Below are 9531 nucleotides of genomic sequence, written 5' to 3'. Positions count from 1 at the left end.
AATATTTGATGCTCTTGACAATAAAATTTAAATAACATCTAGCCATTAATTACATAAACAAAAATGTTAAAAAAAATTTAAAATTAAATATTTTAAAAAATAATTATATAGCTATTTTAAATCTTAAATTAATTTTTTTCCCTAGAAATATTAAAGTTTGTGTTTGGATATTATAGTTTGGTGAAGGTCACAATTCACTAAGGATAAAATTTTGCTATTTAAATTATTTATAGATCATATGGCTAAATGTCTATTAAATGTTATATAGAAATCAAATTTAATAACAAATAATCAGTATTATAGTAAGTTTAATTAATATGAAAACCACAAGTACATACAAATATATATATACATATATACATACATACATATACATACATACAAATCAAACTAAAATTTTAAAAGTAAAAGAAAAAAGAAAAAAAGATTTCAAAAAGTTTTTTTTTTCTTATTTTAATAAATAGTGTATAAAAATTTAGAAGCTTCCTATAAAACAAACATAAATTTGAAAAGCATAAAATTAAGTATAAATCCATTACTAAATGAGACCTAATCACATTTTACTAAATTATTTTACTTTTATAAAGTTACAAATTTAGCCATTAGATTCAACATAATTAAGTATTTAGCAACATTTAAAAAAATTACAAATATAGCAAAATTTGTCAAATTCTATCAATGATATAAGTCTATCATCGATAGACTATGTTGCAAACCATGTTGCAAATATTGGTATATCACTGATAATCATACAAAGTCTATTAATGATACAAGTCTGTCAGTGATAGTTTTGCTATATTTACAATTTTTTTAAAATTTTGCTATATCCTTGATTATTATTGTTGAAATGGTTATCAATTGCAATTTCCCTAATTAATTTGTAGCATGTTCTGAGTACTGGAAATCAAAATATTTATTTCTAAATTTGGCTTAGTTATATATCAATGAATATTTTCATTTTGTAATTTAAACCTTTAACTTTACAAAATATTGCAATTTTTTACTCTTGAATAATTTTATTTGAAAGTTCATTTGGAAAAAAAAAAGAGTATTGCCTATGCTTTTGATGAAATTAACACAAAATTGACAATATTTTCAAAGAAAGAAAAAGACAATATTAGAGCTAAGTTTTTGTTAGATTTTGAGAATTTTGGTAACACCATTAAATAATTTGAATACTAACTCAATTTAAATTTATGCAAACACGTGATATTAGAAAAGTAAATTACATAGTACTTTTCTATACAAAATTAATGACTTCATTAGTGAAAATTAATGACTTCATTAGTGAAAATTAATTAATAGTATAGAAATTAATTAAGTCCATATCCTTAACTTATAATGAGAATTGATGTGATAATATTTGATTTCCTAATAAAAATGGTATGACAATTACTTACATATTTGATTAGGCCAAACTTTTTTTAAAACCAAAATTCAAATTCTCTTCATTTATTTGTTGTGTCTAATTCTTCTCTCTTTTAAAAGCCTTAGGTTTTTAGACAACCATACTTTCCTTTGCTTTGATTATTTTTTTTAACTTCAAATCCTCACACAATTTTCTATTTTGTGTAGGTCACAAATGTGTGTCTACTCGATCATGACACCAATCTCTTTTGGAATTTTGGTTTATGTCAAAGTCCAAACTAATAGGTCGAGAACAAGAGCAACCCTAAAAAATAGATAATAGAGTATGTTCCATATGTCTACCTCAACTTAGAACAACATAACCCTAGGATCAAAATGAACGATCCAAAGCAAGATGATCTGCCTCAACCTAGATTGAAAATGACCCCAATCAAATTCTATAAAAGCGCGTCATTCCTAAAGTAACTTTGAAACCTTAGTTGAAACAAACTAGATCAATTAATTACTTCTATATAAATACAACACATTATATCTTCATATGAAGTAACTTGAATCATACTTTCAGATTCTCTAGCTTCTACACTCTTTTACGTATTCTTTGACTTAAGCATCAAAGTATGTATGACAAACATTGCAGTACGACTTACACATGTTTTCTCTTTTGCAGGCCACCATTGTACCTTTACTTAAATTTACCGTTAATATGTCGCGTGAATGTCATCTATGTTTTTCTTCTTCTATATACATATTTATGACCATATATATCTACAAATTCATACAAAACCCTTGCTACTTTAGCTCATAATATGTCTCAAACCAAACATATTACCCATACTTATCACATTAATGTGTGTGCCACAAAACTTTGTTGGATAAACCATTAAAATAAAAACATTTCATTTGGAGAGATTCAAACAATAATACATTTAACCTTTTTTCTAAATAAATATAGGGTACCATCGCACTTTTATTTATCATTATTTTTGTTATAATTAATATGCTTTATTAAAAAGCATTTATTGTTAATATTATTATAATAATTGTTTTGAAGAAAGAATTTAATTAATATTCATTTACTCCCCATTCCTATAATACAGAAGTCTTCTCTTTTACCTTTTTCTTTTGGTGGCTGATTTGTCGGTGGATATCCTAAAAGCTACAAACATGCATTCATCCCTCTAATACAAAACAAACACATATATTAATTATTACTAACACACAAATTATAATTTCAATAATTAGTCACTCTAACCAAAATAATTATATAGTAATTGAGACACCCTTTTGTATTACTATTAATTAATAATATTTGTCTTTTGCAAAATAATAAAGTTACCTTTTTCTTCCTAACGAAAGTGTCCCACTCGATCCCTCTCCTTATTAGTTGCATAATGCCATAATAGATATGCAACCTCCACACCCCATAGATTCAATTCAAAAGTTTCTTTAACTTTAGTTTCAAATTGGGCTCTTCATTTTTCTTTAAATAGTCTCCATCACTTAATTGATTAAATTATTAAAAATCTATATTGAATTATGAAGTTGGTTTCAATTTATAATGGTGAACTTCTAAATTTTTCATTGGACTAAGTTTTGTTTCAAAATAACCACTATCTTCTTTTGTTTTTGTTGTTGAAAAAGTATGCATCTACTAATGTGAACTCGTTATAGAGAAATATGTGAAAAGAAAAACATATGGTGACATATTGTGTTGGTGCTTCTGTAAACATACATATATTGTTGCGTTCCTCATTTCAACCACCCCACACGCCTTTTTTTTTCCTTTTCTTTTATGATTTTTGGTAACACTAAACCCTAACCTTTACACAAACTTTTTCTTCCATGAATTCAATGGCAAAACGTTTTGAACCCGTCAAGGGTTATTTTGAAGGAGAAAGTAAAAATTCAAATTTCAAACTCGAGTTATTTTGAAGGAGAAAATGAATTGAATTTACAAGAGTTTTAAAATGAAACTATACAAAGTCTGATATAAGTGAAATCAACCTTACGGAGGATACTTTTAAATTTGCTAAAGTTGGGTCAATGTGACAAGTGGCAAAAATTATTCTAATTGATTTTAAAAACACGAATTTAGATTGAATTTTAAAGACACTATTCAGAAGAGAAGAAGAATAAGTGAAGAGTAAGTAATATTTTGAAAATTATAATTTTATACATTCAACAGATAAGTTAACCGATTTGTTTTAATCTTTTATATATCAATAATTAAACATTTCTTTATTATTTCCACTTAAATTACAAAGCCTTGAAGCAATTAGGAACTACACACTTGTTTTCTAGTTTGTGAGTGAACAAATGATTATTCACAAAATGAAAAGCTTTAATCAATTAATTATATTGTTTAGAAAGAAGAACCCAAATAATTGAAGGGTGCACACAGTGTGAGCATTGCATAACATGCATGAGTGGTTTAAAATTGGGCTCACATTACTTGAAATGGGAAAAGCTCCAAAAAGTGGAGATGGAGAAGTGGGAAGTTGAGAATAGTTTTTTCTAAACCCCATAAAGAAAAGTTGAAGTGGGGGATGAAAAAGTTAGGGAACTGTTAGTAGTTGAGTGGTAATAAATGAGAAAGCAAAAGGGGTTGGTTTTAATGAAGTATGGAGAGAGATATAAATAGATGTGTGGATGTGGTTTAAGTTTTTCATCCATTCTGTGAATTATTATATTCCTCGTTGCCCTCCACCTGCAAGATGGCAAGTGGTTGGAAGAGAGTGGCTTTGTTATCTTTGTTGTGTTTTCAAGTTATTGTGTACAATGTGGTTGCCAAGGAAGATGGAAAGGAAGAGAAGTTTCTATTCTTTGGTAAGAGTGGTGGACTAGGGAGTGGATTTGGTGGTGGGAGTGGTTTTGGAGGAGGTGGCGGCGGCGGCGGTGGGGGAGGGGGTGGCGGCGGTGGTGGTGGAGGTTTTGGAGGTGGGGTAGGATTTGGAGGAGGTCACGGAATTGGTGGTGGATTTGGTAAAGGTGGTGGCGTTGGTGGTGGAGTAGGAGGAGGCGCTGGTGGTGGCAGTGGAGTAGGAGGTGGCATTGGAAAAGGTGGAGGACTAGGTGGCGGTTCTGGAGGTGGGTTTGGAAAAGGTGGAGGTCTAGGAGGTGGTGCTGGTGGCGGGTTTGGTAAAGGTGGTGGACTTGGTGGTGGTATTGGAAAGGGTGGAGGCTTAGGTGGTGGTGCTGGTGGAGGTTTTGGAAAAGGTGGTGGACTTGGTGGTGGAATTGGAAAAGGAGGAGGCTTAGGTGGCGGTGCTGGTGGAGGGTTTGGAAAAGGTGGTGGACTCGGTGGTGGAATTGGAAAAGGTGGAGGCTTAGGTGGTGGTGCTGGTGGAGGCTATGGAAAGGGAGGTGGACTCGGTGGTGGAATTGGTAAAGGTGGAGGCTTAGGTGGTGGTGTCGGCGGAGGATTTGGTAAAGGTGGTGGAATTGGTAAGGGTGGAGGTCTTGGTGGCGGAGTAGGAGGTGGTGCTGGTGGAGGGTTTGGAAAGGGTGGCGGACTTGGTGGTGGCATTGGAAAAGGTGGAGGTCTAGGTGGTGGAGTTGGAGGTGGTGCTGGTGGAGGGTTTGGAAAAGGTGGTGGCATTGGCAAGGGTGGAGGACTTGGTGGTGGAATTGGAAAAGGTGGTGGACTTGGTGGTGGTGCTGGTGGAGGGTTTGGGAAAGGTGGAGGACTTGGAGGTGGAATTGGAAAAGGTGGAGGGCTCGGTGGTGGTACTGGCGGAGGGTTTGGCAAAGGTGGAGGGCTCGGTGGTGGTGCCGGTGGAGGGTTTGGCAAAGGTGGAGGACTTGGTGGTGGAATTGGAAAAGGCGGAGGGCTCGGTGGTGGTGCCGGCGGAGGGTTTGGCAAAGGTGGAGGACTTGGTGGTGGTGGTGGTGCTGGAGGAGGGTTTGGTAAGGGTGGTGGAGTTGGAGGAGGGTTCGGTAAGGGCGGTGGATTTGGTGGTGGAGTAGGAGGCGGTGCTGGTGGTGGTGGCGGCGCGGTGGCGGCGGCGGTGGAGGTGGAGGGGGTGGGTTTGGGAATGGTGGAGGTTTTGGTGGTGGGTTTGGAAAAGGTTTTGGAGGAGGAATAGGTGGTGGCTCAGGTAGTGGATTTGGAGGCGGGGTTGGTGGTGGAGGAGGCTTTGGTGGCGGTGGCGGATTTGGTGGAGGAGGAATTGGACACCACTAAACTCTATTTTGAATTAAAATTGCATTTACTTATATTAAGAATATGAACTATATGTATTATTACCAAATGAAATTGTTTGCATGCATTAGATTTACTTAAATATTTGTCAACCTTCCATTCCACACATGAATATTGTTTATGGGTATAATTCTAGTCCTCAATTTTCTCATCTTCATCTTCAATTGTCAAATCATATCAATCCACAGTGTCCAAAGATAACATAACATCAAAACCTTTAATTTCATAGCTACGGAAACGAATATGAAAATTATTTTACTATATCTACGTAGAATCTTAAATATGCAATAAGACTGACCTAACAAAATAGAGAGAATTGCTTGTTTATAATCTCTTGGAAAGAATATTCTTTTAGACAATCAAGAATATTCAAACATTATGTTGTAGATTCAATTTACAAATTTTACTAATTTCAGAAAATTAATATATAAATAAATAAATAAATGATGTAAACAACAAATTCATGAATTTTCAGATTAAAAATTGATAAACTCGTAATTTTTTTATTCATTAAGACAATTTGTGAAGGAGATTTTTGATTTAATATATTGTGATTAAATTAGGAATTGAGGACTAATACATCTAAAGATGCCACTTTCAAGAAAGCCTGTACAATTTATTATCATAAGTTGTAGTTGATAGTATTAAGTTTTATATCAATTATATATTGTGTGATTATGTTGGCCCATGAATTAATTTGATGTTCAAGTTTAAGGACATTAACATGTGAACCAAAAAAATCCAACATTTTATATTCATAGTAACAGTATTCTATTAGGAAGAGATTCAAAACCCTCGTGCTCTAAGTTATTAGAGATGGCTACCAACGAAAATACAATACGATTCTTTTAGTTCAACAATAGCAAAGATGAAGAATCTAACTTTTGACTTTTAATATGGACAATGTGATGCATTTTCAAAAAAAAAAAAAAAACGTTCATAATTTCTTGTATTTTGCTTGTAACAAGTGATTTGTTGGTTAAAGTTTAAGAAACTACAAATGTGCTTGACAATCTAAATTATTAGAGATCATGAAGACAAGACTAAGAAAAGCAACAGCAAATAGACCTTTTTTATATTCAGTTTCTCCGTGTTAGTTCTTTGTTTGGGATGTTCAGGATCTTAGTGCTCGCTCTAAGAGAGTTCTAGTCAAAGAGATGGGTAGTTAAGTTCAAACCTGACATATTGTCATGCATTCTCCAAGAGATAGAACTCAATGAAATCTGTTTAGAGTAGTCGTCAAATTGGGTGGGTGGCCTTTTGCATGTCGTTTCCGTAATTGGATGTTTGTTATCCATATTAATTCACTTCAAAACCATCCTATTAGAGGAGTTTATGGCCCATGTATTAATAAAACTAAAGAGAGGCAAGTTCTATCAAAAGTTATCTGATTTATATGTACTATGTAATGGCTTTTGGTGCATAGGATGTGATTTTAATGAGAAAGGTGACGGTGAACATATCATCGAAAGCATGTGATGACTTTTAATGCTTTGGTAGAAAGAGATGGATTGAATTGATATTCCTTTGAAAAATGGCTCCTCTTGATCTAGACTTGGGTGTTATAACATGTTGCTACCAAGATTGATAGATTCCCATGTATAACTTCCTATCCATTGGAAGCACAATCATGGGCCATGGCTAGATCATCATTCTTTTAGCAACAATCTATAAATTTGGTGGGTGGTTAAGTTTAGGTTTCACAGAAAAATTGAAAGGTTTGAAGACATCTTTAAAGAAGTCTTTGGCAGTGTCAGTTGCCAAAAGAGAAGCTATAAATAACTTGTAAGAGTTGAGAGCTTCTTTGGAGAAGATAAAAATGAAAGGAAAACTTATAAGGTTAGAGACTGTTTTCAAAGAGCAACGTGCATGGGCTCAAAAAAGTATTTCACGGCTAGGGGAAGGAGAGAGGAAGTCCAACTTTTCATAGGTGCACTTCTGGTCGAAGAAGCAAGAATGTTATTTCTATGTTAGAAAACAATGAGGAGCAAATTCTCCTTTGGAAAAATGAAATTGTTGATGAGATTGTCAGCTGTTATAGTAGTTTATATACAAAAAAAAAAAAAAAAAAAAGATGATACAGTTTGGTTTACCTTTGATGGGTTGGATTCAAAGACATTCAAGCAAACTTTGGTTTGGAAACCCTTTCGAGGAGATTGAAGTTTAAGTGGTAGTTTGAGAGACTTGCGAAATCTTAAGTCGCATGGACTTCAAGATATAGCATGCCTAGTGAGTTATCTTGGGAGATTTTGAAGGGCAATATAATAAAATATTCTATGAGTTTTTTTGTTGGGACCCAATCTTGTATTCGGGTAAGAGAATTTATTTATATAATTTGTCTATGATATATAATCAGAACAAGAACAATGAAGGTAAATGATCGAATTGAACATATCTCAATTTAAAAATGGAAATAATCCTCTTTGTTACCTTATATCTCAAGAATGAATAGATGAAACTAACGTTCCAAAAGATTAACTAACTTTCCAGCCTCCCAAACTAAAATACTATTTATACTAAAAGATTTATAACAAACTCACTTATACAACTTCACTTATCCTTGCACGTGCCACCCTTGCCTTTCTTTGCTCTCTTATTGTATTGATGTACGTATACGTGTGCTTGATCCCAAAGAAGGCAAATAGAGTTTATGAGTATAGCCTATTAGCCTAGTGACTTCTCTTTACAAAATCATTTTTCAAGGTGTTGACCTGATAAAGAAGTCCTACCTTCAATTATAATTCAAGACTCTCAAATGGCATTTGTGAAAGGGAGAAAATTTCTATTTTAACTTCCTTCTCAAATGACTCTCAAACCACATTTTGGTATACAACAAGATATTAGAAGAGCATGTGCAACATCTAGAAGTGGTATTTGAGATACTCCAGGAGAAAAACTTTATGCTGATCTTGGAAAGTGCAGCTTTGCCAAGGCTCGCATAGGGTTTGGGACGTTTCATATCTAAAAAAGGAATAGAAGTTGATCCTTAGAAAATAAGAGCTATTAAGGAACAACCTATTTCTACTAATGTTCATGAAATTTGTGGATTTTTGGAGTTAACAGGATATTATCAACGTGGATTTAGTATAGGTCCAAGAGAGGGTTTTCAACTTTATTGTCTTTATATAATATATATATAAAGAAAACTAATCGATGTTCAATACTTGTAGCTTGTTTAGTGGTTACTCTATTTGTCAGCTTTCTTTTCAACTTGAGTTTGAATCTTATTTTTCAGATTTTTCTCTCTTAAAGAAAAAATAATTATACACTTTTTCCCACCTAAATTAAAGCTATAGGCTAATCAACTTCATTCATTTTATTATTTTTTTACTTTTATGAAACTCAACTAAATTTCTTTTAGAATTTTTTTCAACCGCTAGCTTTTTAATTTTTTTTTTTTCTTTTCATAGCTTGTGTGGTAGGTTTTTATTTCTTTATTTAATTTTATTTTACTTTTAAGTTTTTTAATTTTATTTATATGCATTCGTTTTAATATTTTAAATCATTCTTATTTTTTGTTTTAGCTTTTTAATTTTTTTCCTCAACTTCTTCTTGGCTTTTTCTTCAACTTTATCTCCTAATTTATGAGGTAAAAGTTGTAATTTATTTTCTTCTCTTTTCAAGTTTGTTATTTTATTTGTACGCATTTGATTTTTATATTTAAAATCATTTTTTTTCTTTCTATATTAGTTCATTTGTTTTATATTTATTTTATTAATTCTTGAAATAATTTTTGGATCTTAAATAAACTTGTTGATTTATTTAAGTTATGATATTATTGTTATACGTCAATATCTTGTTGATTTATTCTCGTTACAATATGTTGTGTTATTATAAATTTAATTTGAAATCCAAATGAAGAAATATGTTAAAAGAAAATCGAGGGAGCCATCATAAAATTGAGTCCTCTAGCATGGTTAGACTTAGTTGAAAGCTTAAAATTCCCATGGTTAGACTTAGTT

The 9531-nt window shown here is 32.5% G+C and overlaps 1 protein-coding gene across 1 annotated transcript; it reads left to right on the top strand.

Annotated features, from left to right (window-relative positions):
* Positions 1–3909: 3909 nt before the first annotated feature.
* On the top strand, positions 3910–5726 carry LOC105434592 (glycine-rich cell wall structural protein). Its single transcript, XM_031881581.1, is given in 2 exon segments — positions 3910–5358; positions 5361–5726. Coding segments are annotated over 2 exon segments (1467 nt in total). The 5' UTR covers positions 3910–4082; the 3' UTR covers positions 5552–5726.
* The last annotated feature ends 3805 nt before the right edge of the window (positions 5727–9531 follow it).

Source organism: Cucumis sativus, chromosome 2 (assembly GCF_000004075.3).
Source record: "Cucumis sativus cultivar 9930 chromosome 2, Cucumber_9930_V3, whole genome shotgun sequence".
NCBI classification, from domain to species: Eukaryota; Viridiplantae; Streptophyta; class Magnoliopsida; order Cucurbitales; family Cucurbitaceae; genus Cucumis; species Cucumis sativus.
Note: the sequence above shows the minus strand (reverse complement) of the source record. Positions and strands in the feature narration are given on the sequence as shown.